The sequence below is a fragment of the Perna viridis genome, chromosome 12 (assembly GCF_037379345.1).
Source record: "Perna viridis isolate PV_CMFRI_1.1 ecotype Kerala chromosome 12, ASM3737934v1, whole genome shotgun sequence".
Classification (NCBI taxonomy): Eukaryota; Metazoa; Mollusca; class Bivalvia; order Mytilida; family Mytilidae; genus Perna; species Perna viridis.
Genome location: NC_142456.1, coordinates 18,214,984 through 18,234,451, shown reverse-complemented (window position 1 = coordinate 18,234,451; position 19,468 = coordinate 18,214,984). Strand labels below are relative to the sequence as shown.

Sequence of the window (19,468 nt, the reverse complement as noted above, 5' to 3'; positions counted from 1 at the left end):
ACCGTCCAATACGTCATATTGGTCTGGTTAAAATTCATATTGGCCTACGCCAATATGTCGTATTGGACTAGATAGTCAATAAAGGTATAATTGCGTAAGGTTTCCATATTGGCTGAGTTATCGGTCCTCGGCTAGCAGGTCCAATATGGCTAGCCTCGGATCAATAACTTAGCCAATATGTAAAACCTTACGCAATGATACTATAAACCTAGCTGTCGAAACCAGACACTTTTTAAAATGGCTTCATTTGTACATCATTTACACTGTGGTCTGCAAACGCTTTAAAACGGTGAGACTTATCGGAGGTTAGGTGATCGTTTTGGTAGAGCACAAGCAAAGCGTCACCAATGGAAAGATTTATCAAGTCGGTAAACATTCTCGGGATGACAACTACAGTATTAATGACAATAGATCATCAGTTTTCTAGGACTGTCCCACCCGTTTGAATGTCATAACTCGCATTGTTAAATTCCCATAGCAACATTCTTACTTGAATTTCATAATGAATACTTGCAATTTCACTGTTTTCATCTTGAACTTGACGCGTCTTCCCTATTTTGATCAAGATCATTGTCTCTACAGTCTAGGTTGTCAGTGTTTCTGTCTCAATCTCCGCATTTAGTAATTTTGCCCCTGACGAAGACCGTATGGCCAAAATTTGTACCTTACTTTCTGTTTTTTAATACATTTTAGTTGTATTTTATTTGTACTTAATTCATTTTTTGATCTTTTTATATGTGACTATTGTTCCCTTATTTATTATTTTTACTTTTTAAGGCCTCTTTACGTCAATTGAAGTGTATTTTGAACCTTGGTAAATCGAACACCCGTCTAAACCGAACAAGTTCAAATTTGGTGGACAGATTCTACCGTATCTTAAAGTCCACGAAGTTAAGAGGTTAACAGATATTGACTAGTTATATGAAACTTACATTACGTCAAGGGCAGCTTTTCAAAACCGATTTCATATATATGACTTTTAATGTTTTGAAACTGTTTTACACCAATTAAACGAAGTGTTGATCAAACTACAAAACCGTTGATTGAATGGTTGAAAGAAATGGTCTAGCACAGTCAATGTTTTGTTTATAGAACCTTTTTGGATTTTTCTCCCCGTATTTTCCCATCTTCTCTTCAATATCTTTAGCTGAATCATTTCGTGCTTGGAAAGTGGTCCTGTAAATAGAATTTGACACCGTTGATTGTACAGTTTTTGTCATTTTGACATTACAGCTTACTTTAAATATAGCCATTATGCAACATGCAACTAAAAAATGTACAAATAGGTTTAAAAAATCAGTTTTACAGTGATGTTAGTTAAAGACTAGAAACTCATTGTCGGTAGTTCTAAACAATATTTTATTATATTGTAAGACATAATACCATCCGGATGAAGTCTTATCCTGTGGAAATTATTTCACATTAATTTTTTTCCGGAGGATATTATTCCACAATGAAAAAATTTCCACATCTATTAAATTGTTTCCACTACTTGAACAATGATACTTTTATATCAATTAAATGATATCCTGGATGAAAAAGTTATGTATAAAACATCCCATGAAATATCATCCAGGATACTGAGAACATCCTGGATGAAAATCTAAAATCATCCTGGATAGCATGTCATATCAAAAACTATCCTAATCGTTAACACCTATAACACTGTGAACTCTTATTACTCCACAAAAAACCAAGCCCCACTTTTTATAGTACCCCTAAAGAAAACTTTTTCAGACACTTGTATGTTTCATCATTATTAGGTTGAGTATAGAAACAACTTGATAGCATGGAATACATTTAACTATTATAAAATATACCCAGATTAAATTTGATATAATTTTCTTTCCGGTGGGAAGTATTTCACACAGAATACTATTGGATGTTACAATATTGTATGAGAACAATGCTACATGTATTTAGGTCTTTTTTGGATTGTGTAGTTAAACTATTCAGCATGTGCAGATATCAGTACATATTCTATTGACATTAGGTTTACTTACGAATTTCTAAAAATCGATATACTTTTCTGAGAACCGCAGCCTTATCTGACTTGTAGTCATCAAAGTCCAATAGAAGTATTTGGTCTTTAGGAAATACTTTTAACCATTCAATATAGAAGAAACTATACAGGCTTGGTGCAACATATCTGTGCTCACGGATGTGCTACAAGGAAATGATAACGTAACCATTTACGTAGCGCATGCTTTAAAAGACTTCCGATATGAACTAATTACCCTGAGAGTAATATAAAGTGGTGTAAACCTGTCTTAACTGAATCATAAATAATTCCAAAATCTGTCTAAATCAGACATTTTGAAGCTTCTTTATGTCAAGTTACATGCATTGTGAACCTTGATTAACCGAGCACATTGAAAGTTCAACAGGGGTTCAGTTTCCAGTACCGCAATCTTGGAGTGAAAATAAATTCTGTTGATAATATTAGTACGTTTCACAAGTCCGAATCTGTAATTTATAGTGACTCACATGTGGACAGCAACCTAATAATGTATTTATAGACTGGATGTTGCGTCTGTAATTAGATGTGCTTTGTTTATGTATTAAACATCTTGACAGCAAGCTTCGTTCTGATTGTTCTGCCTGTAAGCAGCCGATTTCAAGTATTATGAGCCAACTCATCGTTGTAATAGACTAATTAACAAATTTGTTGCTTTTATTTATCTTCATGATTTGAGGGTATCAAATGCAAACAAATTTCGACAAAAATGAAGTTCTGCCTACGACTGACTTGTGTATGGTATTATCTTCTTCAACCAATTGAAAAGTTCCAGTCCATATTTTAACACTTTTTATGGTAGAGGTGATTCACCGAGCAGACGATGCTTGTTTGGTTCACATATACTATATTTTAAGTAACGATAGTCCTTTTTGTGTTAAGAAATGTATTTTTGAGAAAACCATACATTTATCTCCCACTAAAATCAACCAAATTAAACAAATTCAAGAGCTATAACTCTTCCAAAGTGCTAATTTCATACACAATTTGTATAATTTTGTCTCGAAATTGCTACAACCGAATGACAAACTAGGAATAGGTATGATCAATCTCCGAAACAGAGGTTGGTAGCTCCTTCATCCCTGTACTGTTTGTTTGACGTAGGAGATACAAGGACCTCAGTTTCGGAGATTGAGGTATGAGGTCTGTAACTGTTTCCGAGTAAGAAATGCATGTATCAGAGAATTCGGTGGTTGGTTGCATAAATCACCTCCTGTCTGATTTTTATAAAGACTTCTACTTAAATGCAAGTAACATTAATATTAATGTACAATTAAATGTATCTATGATTTCTACAACATTCAACTGTAATGCATATAGATATGGATAATCTTACCTTACCACCAAACGACTCCAGAGTTGATTCCATGAACATACAGTCCAATTCCGTCTTACTTTTCATACATTGTTTTAATTCATTTATTTCTGTTTCTATTTCTGTGTGAAATTCTCTACGAAGTGCTTCTTCATCTTTGATTTCAGGATGGAAAAAGAAATGTGATGACCTTGTCCTGTAATGGTAAACCATTCAAACTGAATGTTTGTTTGTTTGCGAGTTTCGATGTAAACAGCTGCAGTCAATTTCACAACGACGCGTTGCTGTACAATTGGTCGTAAATTGTGGCGTCATTTGAAAAATTTGCACCTCTTTAATCATAGATTTTTTTGTGCATGAACGTCCGGCAATTGTGCACAGGATAATATGGTCATATTATAATCAACTATCATACCAATGTAAATGCATCAAGTATGTCGCCCGTGCAGGTCCGGGTGTTCAAAGAATAGGCCTGAAAAATGTGATACACCCCCAAAAAAGGCCACATATTTTTATTTTTGTAATTAAGTTGTTTTATGGGTCTATACTATGAAATGTTTAATTATTCATTCAAATCTACCTGCTCTTAGGAGATAATCAGCATTGAAAATCCAGTAGATTCTATTGTATTTGAGCGTCATCTACAGAGTTATCTCCCTTAATTTTGAAATCTACAGTGCATTCTATACAATTTTTATCTTCTAAGAGCACGGGTTATATGAAAAACCACATGTTAATTTCTGTTTACTATGACTTTTCAAACAAAATACCAAAAATAAAAATATGTAGGGTTTTTACCCATGAATCACATTTTGCATGACCCTTAGCTGGAGTGCTACTTAATAGATTTCTGTCCCAGAATTTCAAAATTTGGCCGTAAGTCTTACTGATTACACTTTCGTCAGTACATACCTTTCAGTAGGATCTCGAAGCATAGCAATAAGTTTCACTTCCGGTAAGATGTGGCGAACAAGATCGGGAAGAAGAACCCGTGGTCTTGTTAGGTTTAAATTTTGCGGATATCTTTGCCATTTGCTGAACCTCCAAAAATAATCGCCAGTTCCCTCTCCTGTGAAATATTAATAATACTCAATATAAGAACATCGGCAGCGTCATTATTCCAATTATATACTTACATCTGTACAAACTAACACATATATTGCAGTATAAATCTCATCACTTTAAAGTAATATCCCTTTACTATTTTCCTGTTTTGAATACCAGGTTTATGCTAAATTTTATTTTTTACTACATGAGATCAGGCTATTGAATCTTGAAAAAAGCCGAGGCATGTTTTTCTACGGTCATAGTATTTTAGATTTAATAACACAGAAAGTTTGTTTGTTTGTTTGTTTGTTGGGGTTTAACGTCCGAGCAGCAATATTTCAGCTATATTCAGACAACGAACATGAAATTGATGATAAAATGAACATGAAATGATGATGAAATGAAAAAGGGATGGGACACAAGGACAATGAGGTCGACAAATTTTGATTGCCACTGGAAATAGGGAGAGGTGGGTAGGGTCGGGCAATTTAGCCTCCTGTGGCGGAGCCCTATGGTTCCTACTCCGGGAGAATACCACAGTAGGGTTCTTTAACGTGCGAGGAACGTGGCATCTTTTCCAACACGGTGCACCACTATGGTTTGCGGTCAGATTTTCCGTATTATAGCCTGACAACCCCAGCATATAACACGCCAGGGGTACCCCATTCCACAACCTGGGGCACACATCCCAGTTGCTCTGTGGGCAGAGCGCCCTAGCCCCTGGCTAGGGTTCTGAGCACTATTTAGTCGCCTTTTACGACAAGCTTAGCGCTGCTGCAGGCTTATTCTTTTAACACCCGGACCTGCACGGGGCAACACAGAAAGTAAAAGAGTGATAGGAAAAACACACTACATATATAATCAGGCAAAAACTTCCATGAAACTTTAACTAAACAGGTAGTAATTGTGATAGGATACAAGTTCTAAGCCTTTCATAAACATAGAACCCCATTGTATCAATCCATGCCTCTTGCCAAAACGAACCATTGAATATGGTGAAGGTTTGAATTGAACAGTTTATTACTAATTAAACACATTTAGGTGTATATGACAGAGCGATGCTTGGCTCTAACTGTATTCCTAATACATGTCGATTAGGATAAGTATGTAACATATTGGGTGCAGAATCTATGTAAAACTAGACAAGCAGCAAATATAAGAAGAAAGATACAAGAAGGATAATAAAGATAACAAGTACTCATGAAAACTGATTTGTTCAACATGTCATAGTTTTCCTTTCCTCTGACTTTTTATGAGCAACTCGGCGGGTGTTTCTAGAATAGCAGACGACACTTACCCTACCGGTGCACCTTGTCCTTGCTCCCAGCTTTTAATCGAGTTGCTCATTTACTTTTGCTACTTTGTGTGTACTATCTTGGTTATTTTATGTTCCTTGTTGTGTTTGTCTGTTTTCCCTGTCTGGTCTTTGTCCCTGGATTACATTTATATTCTTTTGATTTATGCTAGAATGTTGGTTCCCTATATTTCTCTTTCAAATAAAAAATATAGTATCAGGTATTTCATTATTGTTCTTGTTAATAATGTATAAAAAAAGTATATAATTTCAGGTCTTTGCTCTTTAAATGATTAGAGGATAACCTGTAATAAAATTATTGTTTTCGTCCTTAAGTATCTTCTTTGCTGCTCGTCGGAAACATTCTGTGTACTCTTTGAATGACATAAACAGTGAAGTATTGTCTACAAGAGATGATAATAAAGACAGCTAGAAATTACGATTACCATGTTTTAACAAATATGTCAGATTGGTTCATGTACAACTATGTAAGCAGTCCTATTAAATTTTGTAGAAGTAGAGAAAACAAAGACAGAGGAAAGACGAATTATGGGCTGCAATAACAGTCTTAAAGGAGAAAGTGTAAAGGAGTAATCAAGGGAACCAAGGTTATAGCGGTAATCAAAAGAATGTAATCCAGGGACAAAGACCAGACATACACAACAAAGAACATAAAGTAACCAAAATCTTACATACAAAGTAACAAAAGTAAACTAAAAACTGGGAGCATGGACCAGGTGCACCGGTAGGGTAAGCGTCCTCTGCTGTTTTAGAAACACCCACCGAGTTGCTCATAAAAAGTCAAGTCCGGGGTAGACAAACTACGAAAGGAAAACGATGAAGAAAATTGGGAAATCAATTTAATGTTGAATTAAAGTACCATTATGTGTAAGAATCAGGCACATCATAATTCTTAATTTGGGCTTTTTTGCCTCAAATATATTATATTCCTCTAAAAAACAACTGAAAAGCTATTTAAATTGTCATGAAACATATGTGACAGATATTTGACTGCTTATATATGGAAAAGATCGTGAAAATTTTTCCGTCATTTTTCCGTAGTGAATTTCAATTTAATTTGAACTAACAATATCTTAAAAATGCAAATTTTACAAACACTTTGATGGTCATTTCTGGAGGTTATCTGGTATAAATGCTTAGTTAATGTAATACAATCTGCGTTTTAAAACATGATGTCGCATGCGCTAAGCTGCCATGATTGTATATTATTATTGTTTACCAACATGATAAGATATAAAGAGGTGATAAAATTTGAATAATTGTCTAAGTTAGAAAATCTTATTCATGATGTCATAATCTCTTTTAGGTGTTCCATAAAACATGACATTACATGCACCAATCTGACATTATTCTGTTTTATTACATTTCTCTGCAGAAACTTTAAGAATTTTCCACTGAGAGAGTTTTCTTCATTACAATATATTTGTATACATTAAATTTGGTCGAGTCAAGTATAAACATTCTTTGTAGAAATACGATTTTGGATTCCCTTTTTCTAAAGATAGCACATTTAGGCAAATATACCTATTATATATATATGACCGATTGATATTAACTCTGATAATGTTGCTACATATAACACTTTTATGTAAACAGCTGAAGGTAATCAGCCATGCAATATCACTTGTAATCAAAACGTGCAATATCACAAAATATGGGTATGTCAGAAATACATTATTTAAATGGAAACTTTAAAATACGAAATGTAATAATGACCGTAATGGAAGAGATTGAAGAATGAAAGCTCTTTATATGTAGTGCGTTTCTTCGTGATTGTGTTTGGTCGAACCACCTCCGGATGTTTTATGATAGCCTCGAATAAATCAGTAGAACCACATTTCTGCATCCCAAACAACAGGAAATAGGGTAAGCAGTTAAGCCGTCCATCGTTACTATGCCAACAGGGGTTCTTGTATTTTTTGTCGAATTGTAATGGTTTCTGTAAAACAGACCGATATAAATATAGAGAATTGATAAATATGGTACTGAAGCAATGTTATGGACACATTATTCACCAGACAAGAAGCCCCGTGCAGGTCCGGGTGTCAAAAGAATAGGCCTGCGGCAGCGCTAAGCTTGTCGTATAAGGCGACTAAATAGTGCTCAGAAACCTAGCCGGGGGCTAGGCGCTCTGCCCACAGAGCAACTGGGATGTGTGCCCCAGGTGGTGGAATGGGGTACCCCTGGCGTGTTACATGCTGGGGTTGTCAGGCTATAATACGGAAAACCTGACCGCAAACCATAGTGGTGCACCGTGTTGGGAAAGATGCCACGTTCCTGGCACGTTAAAGAACCCTGCTGTGGTATTCGATAGGAGTAGGAACCTTTGCGCTCCGCCACAGGAGGCTAAATTGCCCGACCGTACCCATCCCCCTTTTTTCAAGTGGCAATTAAAATTTGTCGACCCTATTATCCTTGTAACCCATCCTTTTTTTTCATTTCATGTTCATTTTATCATCCAATTCATGTTCATTGTCTGAATATAGCTGAAATATTGCTGCTCAGACGTTAAACCCCAACAAACAAACTTTACTTGCTGACCTATTCCTTCACTCTTATGAGGCTGACTTTATAGCTGATCTGATCAGAAAGAAAGAATATTGTTTGGCTAGATCCTTCAATCTCAGTTTCCGCTATATAGATGACACATTATCTTTTAACAATCCTAATTTTGGGGATTTGATACATCGCATCTACCCAAAAGAACTTGAGATAAAGGATACTACAGACACTGTGAAGTCAGCCTCATATCTTGACCTACACTTAGAAATCGATGGTAGAGGAAAACTATTGACCAAACTTTACGACAAACGTGATGACTTTTCATTCATAATTGTCAACTTTCCTTTCATTTGTGGCAACATCCCTTCGGCTCCTGCGTATGGAGTGTTCATATCACAACTCATACGTTATGCCAGAGCTTGCCGAAACTATGCAGACTTTTTGTATCGCGCTAGAACTCTAACAAATAGGCTTCTGGAACAGGGTTATGTTGCTACAAGATTGAAGTCATCACTACAGAAGTTTTATGATCGTCATCATGAACTCGTGGATCGTTATGGTGTATCCATCAGCACCATAAAAACTGATTTATTCAACGGGTCATAGTTTTCCTTTCCTCGTTTGTCTACCCCGGACTTGACTTTTTATGAGCAACTCGGCGGGTGTTTCTAGAAAAGCAGAGGACGCTTACCCTACCGGTGCACCTGGTCCTTGCTCCCATTTACTTTTGTTACTTTGTATGTATAATTTTAGTTACTTTATGTTCTTTGTTGTGTATGTCTGTTTTCCATGTCTGGTCTTTGTCCCTGGATTACATTCTTTTGATTACCGCTATAACCTTGGTTCCCTTGATTACTCTTTCTAACACGAGTCACTCTTGAAGACCTGCGATACCTTGTATGAGTTTTGACAAATCTCAGTTTTTCAGTTTCAATTCGAAAACGCCTATTTACGTAATATACTTCTTTTTACCAATGTTATCTCTGAATATTCATTATATGGATAGCAGTGACTTACATCATTCACAAAAAATAATTGGTTATCGTGAATAACCAAGATATGATCACTCGTGCCAAGAACGCATTAGGATTTAACTCCTGCGCGGAACAAGTTCTGCACAATCGTTAAATCTAGAGGTTCTTTGGTACTCGTGGTCATATTTCGGTTATTTACTCTTTCCAGTTATTACATATCTTGACATGAAGCTTTATTTGTGGTGCGATGTACACTCATGCATTATTAAAATGGTAAATAATGCTTGAAGTGTTTGATCATTTAAAATTTTAAAAGTACGATAATTTATATATTTCTAGTACTAGTAGTTATTTTGTGCTAGAAATTTTTTTTTTAAATCAGTGTAATGATATGTATTGTGATGTATATGAACCTTGTTGGGTATGTTTGTTGAATGTGAAGATAAAATGGTTTGTAAATATTTGCAAATGCAATATGATTTGTGGCGCAAGAAAACGTTTTTGATGTAAAAAGTAAGCGCCACCAAAAAAATAAAACTGGCACAATTTGCCTTGATGATGAATGACAATTACGTTATACTTTACCTTGCAGAGTAGATCTTCTGTATGCTCATGAAAACCAGATGGACAGAAATCATCAACGTTGCTGTAGATGAGATAAGAATTTTTTTCAGGTATATCAACTTGACGCTAACACTACCGGAACACCATTTCCAGTTTTAGTGAAGCCCAGGTTTTTTATTTACTTTCATTTTTTTTTGTGAACGTTTTATTCAGTTTATTTTAAGTTCTCTGTCGTGTGTCTAATTGTCTTGTCTACTTAATATTCTTGGACAATGTTCGTTTCATCATCTTCATCAAATCCTGGTTACCCTTAATTTCACTGCATATTGTTTTTATTGTAAAGTTTGAACAAAAACAAAATAAAAGAAATGACATAAAACAAGCAAGAGTATTGATTCGTTCATGAACTCGTGGATCGTTACGGTGTATCCATCTGCGCCATGGAAACTGATTTGTTCAGCGTGTCAAAGTTTTCCTTTCCTCTTTCGTCTACCCCGGACTTGACTTTTTATGAGCAACTCGGCGGGTATTTCAAGAAAAGCAGAGGACGCTTACCCTACCGGTTCACCTGGTCCATGCTCCCAGTTTTTAGCGGAGTCCGAGTTGCTCATTTGCTTTTGTTACTTTGTATGCATGATTTTAGTTACTTTATGTTCTTTGTTGTGTATGTCTGTAGGTGACCAATAATCACAAAATTAATCAATGTTTGTATTTTGATAAACTTCGAGCAATTCGTTTTTCATTTTAATGGATGAATTTTCAGAAATGTTTATGTTTCCTTGGTTATGAATTCAAATCTCCAAATTCACAATGTGACTCTGTCATCACCTTATGTTCTGTTGTATTTTGGGCCAATGTGTGCCCTAAATCCCCCTTGTTTGTGTTTTCCTGTGTCCACCGTTCCTGTACCTTTAACAGTTATTTTAATATACCTTATAGCATTCAAATTTCTTGTACTTCGACCCCTAAATAGCAGATTAAGGATATTGAGAATTAGCAATACGGCTAGACAAATACCGAATGTGTAAGATTTTCTACCGCGCTCCATTGCAATTAGAAATTCCTCCTGAAATAAAAAAGGAAAGTAAAAATGCTACTTGTGAATATGCTGAAGTGATGATTGTAACTTTTGTTTTGCGTTGCAACTATGTGTTAAAATATCGTCTGTGGGATGATATAACATATAATGCAAACCAATCAGAAGTGTATCATTGTAGATAGATTTTGTCTGTGAAAACATTATCTGAATTAAGGTCGTCAACTTGTACAAACAATTTTTGATCTATCTTAGCTTTATCATGTTGTGTTTTTTAATAGCTGTCCTCATATTTGTATATAAATATTTGAATATTTTAGTAATAACTCATATTTGAGACAGCTGTGTTAAATGTAAAAAGAGTGTAAGTATTGGTTCTATAAACGTCATTGATGCGCAAAAGCATAAAAAGTGCGCGCGTTTTGAAAGTTTTAAACCGATTTACAACTTTGTCTTGAAAGTGCTTACCGAGAGAAAAATACGTATATATGTGATGGCATACCTTTAGGCAAAATAAAAATAGACGTACGCTTAAAATAGAGCTGAAAAATACGCGTATGTCATTTTTAGAGTACTTGTATGGGGGAAAACTTCTCATTATGTAGTATATTTAGGGATAGGGCATCAGGAATAGGGATGGGGATATTGTATTTGGTGATGGGGATTTTGAATGGGGAGGATGGGGGAAACTAGTTTTTAAAGTACTTATAGATACATGTATGAAAAATGTATTGAATTGAATTTAAAATAACAGTTTACATGTTGTAGAATGTAAAACTATAAATTTAATTTGATAATGTAAATACTTGATAAGAAATATGCGATGGGAATTTGACTGGGAATGGTGCTTTTTCTATGGGGAAGGGGAAATTTTCAATGAGGAATGTGGATAGGGGATGGTATATGGTGTTGGTGGGAAGTTTATACCATTCAAGAGGAGGTTTATCATTTAAAATTGGCAGCATTTGAGCAAGACACCATTTTTCATGCGAAGACGAACTACCAAGCATTTTCACTAACCGAAACACTATTTAAATATTGCTTTGAAGCAGTGGTGGTTATGGACCAGTCTGCTCATATATTTAAGCTATGTGTTGTTTTTATTTCAGTCTATGCTATTTTTCCTTTGTAGATAGGTTTCACATTAACTTCCGAAATTGGATCTTCGCTTGAATTTATTTCCTCTAGATTCCAATGACAATCTAATTAATATTAAATCTACAAATTGTTCCATTCTTTCATTACATGTAAAATCACACGGTTCTACACCATTCTATATTCTGTTATTTAAAAACTACCCGGATCACTTTACTAATTGTCCATTCAGATACAATATAACGATAGAACCGTTCGTTTATTTTTGTTCTTTGATTATTTCCTTGATTTAATTGTTATTTTTTTAAAATATTTTTTGCTATTATTAATTTATATAATTTCATTAATTTTATTTTCTATTTTTTTCCTGTCTTCATTACATGTCAATATTATTATTTTTCGTCGCTCGTCCATCGTGCGTTTAATCGCACGCTGGGAACGTTCGTTTATTATGCATCTGGGTTTCGTGCGTGCGGAAACCTAAACGTCTCAAGGAGTGTATCAACTTTTATAATTTTGAAAGCAATATTCAAAGGGAAAACCCAAAGATCCTGAAAAAAAGCCATCCAAAAGGGAGAGGAACGGGATGTTGTTATACCCTAGATGCAGGGACTGAATGGAATTATTAGTAGGTTTAATGTTACTTAGATTTTTAAGTATATCTTTTAAAAGAAACACCCTAAACGAAAAAAGACCTAAACCAAATAAAAATTGACAAAAATTAAAAAAAAAAAAAAGCAGAGGACGCTTACCCTACCGGTGCACCTGGTCCATGCTCCCAGTTTTTAGTGGACTCCGAGTTGCTCATTTACTTTTGTTACTTTGTATGTATGATTTTAGTTACTTTATGTTCTTTGTTGTGTGTGTCTGTTTTCCATGTCTGGTCTTTGTCCCTGGATTATATTCTTTTGATTACCGCTATAACCTTGGTTCCCTTGATTACTCTTGCATTCTTTTCATTTCCGCTTAAATTTTGGTTCTCTTGATTACTCTTAAAAAAACTTAGTATTCGCCATTTTAGGTTGCTGGTCTGGACCATTTGTGTACATTTTTACAAGATCTGTAAATTACTTTTTAGTAATAAAGATATGGCGTTAAAGCAAATTAATGAGACTAAATTTAACACTTTGAGTATTGTAAAAAAAACTATTACAGTTTAAACTTTTAGATAACACAGTCAGTATATTTTACGCAATGTGACAGCACTTGAAAACGTTATTTTAGACATAGTCCAATATGTTTGTAAGTTTGTGTTTTACACTTAACAAGTGACCGTTTTAATGAGTAATTGTTAAACCTGTTTCAAATGAAAATAATTAATTACCATTATATTTTACTATGAAGGCATACACATAATGTTAAAGGGACGGGATATACTATAAATCACAAATGGCCTGGACCGTAAGAATTCGCGCCAAATACCTATGTACTATAGAACACTTATATCGTTGAGACATATTCCTTACGTATTTGAAACGTTTCAAAATAAATAGTGCAGCTAATTACACGGGAAGTTCGCCATATTCTCATGGAAACGAATGTAACAATTGTGCGGTATTTGGTACATTTCAACATGTTCTTTGGATCATGCTAATAATTCAATTTAAACGTGCATTGTAATACACTAATGTGAGCCTTTTCATCTTCTTATTTTGTTTTTCTTTTTTTTTTCAAACTTCAATATGGAACGTAGGTTTGATATTTTCAACTGGACAACAACGTCTTTTTTTAAAGGTGTTTCCAATCTTTGCTACACTGAAGTTTGAAGTAAAACAATGAACCCCGATAGCCAAGCGTCATACAGACACATTCTATATAGGAACATGCATAAAAATAGTTTTGACATTTGTGCAACAAAACGATATAGAAAAGGCGATTTGATGCATATATATTTGTACCAACAACTTAAAACAACCCGAAATAATAGCAATACAAATGTTGGTTTATACCTCGTCATAGTATTTACGCATAACCATGATATTTCATAGTTTTTTGTTATAAAGCAATAATATTCAAGCGCACTTACGATAGCTTTGTGCTCCAACCTGGGTAAAAGCTGTTCTTCATGACATTAATGTTTTAGGACCAACAGATTCACCGTGGTGAACAGTCTATCAGCAACTGTTTTATCTACAGATCAGTTTTCGATCAGCTTCACGTCTGTTCTTTATGTGATATTAATCAATTATAGGTTTTTAACGAAGTCAATACGTTATATATGGACCTGTTCAAATTACATTGACCGAGGCCAAATCTGAGGTCAATATAATATAACATGTCCATATATAACGTATTGACTGCAGTAAAAGTAAAAGTAGACGCCCTTAATTTACATATTACATATGTAGATAATGCATTTTCTTCTTGTCTGTTTCGTCTGGACTCTTCATTGATACATGTTTTTATTTGCTCTCTTCTACTTTGTTATTTGTCAGTATAAAAGAAAGAAAAAAAAAATAGAATATTATCCTTCAAACGTAAAATTACCATACAGTACTTTCATTAAAATTATTGCTTACTAAATGTTAACAAAAAAATTAGTTGTTTGTTATAAGATCTGCATTTGACAAAAAAGGCAAAGGTCGTTTGCTTGGTTGTTTTTTCCCCAAGACAATTACCTGTCTGATTTAGTTGGCAACAGGTATATGTACCATATATACATTCTAGTAACTTGCTTAAAGTTGTTTAGCTTTACGAAGCATTTTATCAACGCAAAATAGGTTTTGAACTTCGCACTTTTTTTTTGTAAATTAACAATTTACATAAGGGCTTACTTTTAAAATGAAAATAGGATAAAGAATGTAGTATAATTCAAATACACTTACCAATTGTGTCATTCACTCATTACACGTATGATTTGAAAACTAACCATGCTACTTTCTTTTAACCTTTCAGTAAGCCAATCAGGTATCTGCTTTTATAGTGTTGAAATCATTATTCAAAAGAAATCTCGAGGATTCCTGAATAAAAAAAACCCCTGTCATACGTCCCTAACAACCGTACGCACTAATATTGTAACGGTAGGGTGAAAAGGAAATGCGGAGAAAACAAATCTTCTTTGAGATGCAATCACATGCAAGGCGTCATGTCCTCACATGACAAGGGAATACTTAATCTAAAATAAAAACAAATGAACTTACGTTTGAAGTTGTATCTACGTGTAGAATAGTATGATTATAAAACAGAGGATCTTAAAAAATTAATACAAAAATATCAACGTTGTAGTCGTAAACCCTATCAAATTTTAATGAAAAAATATCAAAATGACGGATGTTTTTTTCATATAAAAACTTTGTGCAGAAGTTAATTCGTGACACTCTGATAAATTCATAAACTGAAATAGGTAACATTACATCTAGGTAAGTGTTTAAGTACCACACCAGATAAGAATCATGCTAAATCACCTTTAGTCCGAGTTGTTCATATACTTTTGTTGCTTTGTACGTATTATTTTGGTTATTTTAAGTTCTTTATTGTGTGTTTCTGTTTTTCCCGTCTGATCTTTGTCACTGGATTACACACTTTTGAATTCCGCTAAAATCTGTGTTCTCTTAATACTCTTTATCTTTACTGTTGTAACTCTTTTGTACCAATACATTTACCTACATAAAACATCAATGCATGCAAGTTAGGGCTCTAGTCATACTGTATTTGCATAATCACCTTTTCATATAACCTTTTGTTGATTTTTTATTTTATTTTTGTTGATTTTTTTAAAAAAATTTTTAACAAATTAATTTTAAAGGTTTCTGTCCGACACAATTCTAAGAAAACTTTTTCTGTACAGCTGTAAGATGATTTTTAAATAAGCATGTGCAAATTAAACAATTGCACCAGCCCAGTAATCTGATTAATATTAAACGGTCCATGAGCTCAGTTAAACCTCAATTCTAAAATCCATACTTAAGAAGATACACATTTTAGCTGTTCATACTTTTTTTGTTATCATAGTTATTGCAGTTGCAATACATTATCTGTTTGCTTTTACAAGTGTTGCGAATAAGGTAAAAGGTCAACATTATAACAAAAGTTTTTCAGTTATGAAAAGTGAAAAAATAAATATAAGTATGAAAGAGTAATCAAGGGAACCAAGGTTATAGCGGTAATGAAAAGAATGTGATCCAGGGACAAAGACCAGACATACACTTCAAAGAAAAAAAGTAACTAAAATCGTAAATACAAAGTAATATAAGCAAATGAAAAAGTCGCAGTAATAATGTGTCTGTGCTTGTTTTACAGACTGAATACAAGATGGGGAAGAACTACGCTTTTGTTATGTTAACTTTTCTACTCTATGTTACAGGTTAGTTGTATTTTATCATATTTAAGTATAAGGCTTTGTACAAATCAGGCAAAATATAAAAAGAAACATGCATTTTAATAACCCACCGATCTGACCATGTAATTTCATTGAAAGAATTTTGTAACTTCATATAACCAACACTGTATTTCTGCATTACTATTCACTAGATTTGTTTTCAATTTTTTTCCTTTAAAGACAATAAAACAGACAGATGTAACAGTCATAAAAATATGCGCCCTTTTACCAAAAAAAAAATGAGTTTTATATTTTTTCAGTAGTTTGGTGATCATTTTTTTAACCACTGTAACGTTTGCGAACGGTCAAATCATGTATTTTTAGTGCTGGTCTATACGCCTCCTGTATAATTCTTTCTATCCCTTTGGTCGGTTTTATAGTCAGGCACTCTCTGGTATGGTTTTCAATACAATGACGGAAAATGGTTGGGAGGGGGTGCTGAGATGATTTCTCAAAGGAGAGTCGAGTCGAATTTTTAACGTTTTAAACATTTATCTAGAGTTTTACTCATGATTTAATAAATTAATGTAAAAACATAACAATCGAAAATAAATATTACATAGGTATAAAAAGTAAAATCTATCTATAGGATACGAGGATGGATAGCGATTAAATAAATAATTGTTATTTGAAAACATTTCCTAAAAAATGTGTTTTACTGTATTATCAACACTAAAATGGAAGTAGAAACTATTTTAAACGGACCTGAATCCTGACATGTTGCAATAGGGTAATAACTCTGTACTATATACTGGTGGTGAACTCAGGGGTACTGGTCGGTAATGGGTTACAGACGTTACGGGAAAAGTAACTGGAAATAACTCTTTACCGGCTTTTGCCTAGGGTTATACGACGCTGATTTTATTATAAAAACTCAAAAATATTTATATCACCAATTACCAAATTGGAATACCAAATCGCCAGTTACGTCATTGGACCTGTTTTAGCAATACCGGAAGTGGTATTTCCAATAATTCGGGGACAAATATACTTTATGTACTTAGAAAACAATAGAGTTCCGAAAGTTGAAAGAATGTAAACCAAAACAATTTACATATGGCAGTTGACTGAAGTTCACTACAAAAATAATATAAACAGAGAAATAAATAACCATGCTCGCCCTAAATAACAATGTAATACACACTAAGGTGATATTGTAAAGTTTGGGGGGATTGTGATTGTATCACAGTGTTAATATGTTAGGGTTGTGGTCTTTACCACTACAGAATAATTCCCATATCTTATAACTGCACTGGTAGCGTGGCAATATACTCCAAGGTAGCTAACATTGATTCCAACTATTATGCATATGTTTCATAATGAACATTAGCCATTCAACATAATATACTATTTATTATGGACAAATAGCATAAATATAACTAACAATAACAACTATATGTTATAAAATTCCACCAGAGCGCTAGAGAATAACCAGGGACCCCATATTTGTTTTTTTTTATAAATAATAAGCATGACTACTATAGCAGAACGGGATTATGATTGTCGTGGGCATCGGGTCAGGTCAACAGGTCGTAAACAATACTACGATCGTATATATGTATATATAAGGGTACGTACACAGGAAAAAAATAATCAACCTGGTCGTTGGTTGAGAAAGACTGTGCTGGAGCGCTCTGGTCAATAATGAAGGGTTATTCAAGTATCTCGCCATGGTAACGGGTTACAGTCTCCCAGAAGCAGACGATGTTGGGGGTTTTGTACTCCCTTGGAACTGTTGATTGGTTGAGTGCCCCCAGTCATGGTAACGGATGCCGCTCTTGCGTAAAAAACGATGAATTGGGGAAATACTGGAAGAAGATGGCGGCGCCCAGTGATTTAAACGGTACATGATAAAATAAAAGGAAAGGACTTAACGGAACCTATTCTGGGGTGAGAAAGAGGACTAGGATGGGAAGGACAAAGTTAAGAGGGAACCTGACAATGAGGGAAAAATAGTGAGGACAAAATTGTACTTACAATCTTTCCAAAATTACATAATAACAAACCTTAGCATGCACAAATATACATAATGAGGTAATTGTGAGTGTCCATGGCATTCACACAAATGTTTCACTCAAGCTATAAAGAAAACAAGAAATGAAAGTGCTTGAGTAGAATCATAGGTTACCGAACCTTTACATCATGTCTAAAAGTCTGACCCTAAACATGTTGCACTACCCCCTCCCCGAACTGAAATGATAGGACACCTACCTAACATATTCGTATTTCACCTATAAACCTATACTTCTGCTGGGTCCAGTTATCCCTTAGCTCCATGATGGACCCATCAGGTAAGTAACACCATTGCTCTTTCATCATGGTTGTGGTACCAGCAGGAACGAGGAGGCACTGGTAACGCGCCTGTTGGTGTGTCCTACAGAGGTTAATTTTGGACTGTAGAGTAGGGGGCCAGAGAATAACTCACATAACTAGATGAGGTACCAGCAAAACACAGATTGGGATTATGAGCAAAGTGTTCATACCTGGTAGCGGTAGAGGTAGAAAATCCTGAAAAAGGACTACATACGGGATCCAAAGGTATTACTTTCTTAGTATTTGTCGGTTCCTTGCAATATATCTCTAAGGTTGGAGAGGTTGTTTTCTGGTTTGATGGAGTTGACAGAAGTTGGCCCGGATGTGTTGAAGAAATCGAAAGGTCTAATGATGAGTCCTGAATAGTGGAAGGTTCAAAAGGAGCAGTAGATTGAGTAAAACTGCTGGTGCTTGACTGCGGAGTTTTAGGATCAGGTACAGACCATGACATAGCAACACTAGTACTTGTTAAAGGTGTAGTTATAGCAGATGGAGCTGGAGTTGAGACCTGGACTGTAGATTTTTTATTTGTGGCTGGCCCAGAGATAGACACATTAGGCCAAGATGGATCACACTCTGGTACAGGAGCCTCAGGTAACATTTCAAGGGCCAAATCATCAGAAAGGGAACTTGGAGGTTTTTACTAAAAAGCTCATTTGAAGGAATTACTAATGGTGGTGAAGATTCGTCTAGCCTCAACCGTTTTAGTAGTGAAGGGGTTCTCGGTTCCATCATCAAAAGGTCTGCAAAATCTGGCATGGACTGCTTAGGTCTTCTTCCGGGAAACTGGGTTCTAAGGGAACTATTGGTTCTGTTGGTTTTGTTATATTTGTTAATATTGACTTAACATGAACAACTACTGAAGATAAACCAGAGTAAGCTGGTGTCTCAGCCGGAACATTTTTTTTACTTTTGTAATTAAGTCTGACGTGGTCCCGCAATCTCTGAGCTTGGTCAGATTGACAACTTCAC

The 19,468-nt window shown here is 34.7% G+C and overlaps 1 protein-coding gene across 2 annotated transcripts; it reads right to left on the bottom strand.

Moving 5' to 3' along the window:
• Positions 1–969: 969 nt before the first annotated feature.
• On the bottom strand, positions 970–9,942 carry LOC148601538 (carbohydrate sulfotransferase 15-like). Of its 2 annotated transcripts, none has more exons than XM_088556510.1 (5): positions 9,756–9,942; positions 4,245–4,401; positions 3,354–3,528; positions 2,004–2,166; positions 970–1,176 (listed from the first exon to the last, which is right to left on the bottom strand). In XM_088556510.1, the coding sequence occupies exons 2-5, from the start codon at positions 4,265–4,267 to the stop codon at positions 980–982; spliced, it is 558 nt and encodes a 185-aa protein (XP_088412636.1). In that variant the 5' UTR covers positions 4,268–4,401; positions 9,756–9,942; the 3' UTR covers positions 970–979. The 2 variants fall into 2 exon arrangements, with proteins under 2 accessions (XP_088412636.1, XP_088412635.1); XM_088556509.1 differs by lacking the exon at positions 9,756–9,942 and adding an exon at positions 5,979–6,172.
• Positions 9,943–19,468: the final 9,526 nt, after the last annotated feature.

Excerpts from the sequence above, each read along its gene's own strand:
- LOC148601538 (XM_088556509.1), bottom strand. The coding sequence starts at position 6,060 with ATGTCATTCAAAGAGTACACAGAATGTTTCCGACGAGCAGCAAAGAAG. Across the intron at positions 3,529-4,244 it reads CTTCGAGATCCTACTGAAAG|GACAAGGTCATCACATTTCT; the intron begins GTATGTACTGAC and ends TTACCATTACAG. Across the intron at positions 1,177-2,003 it reads ATATCGATTTTTAGAAATTC|GACCACTTTCCAAGCACGAA; the intron begins GTAAGTAAACCT and ends TTCTATTTACAG.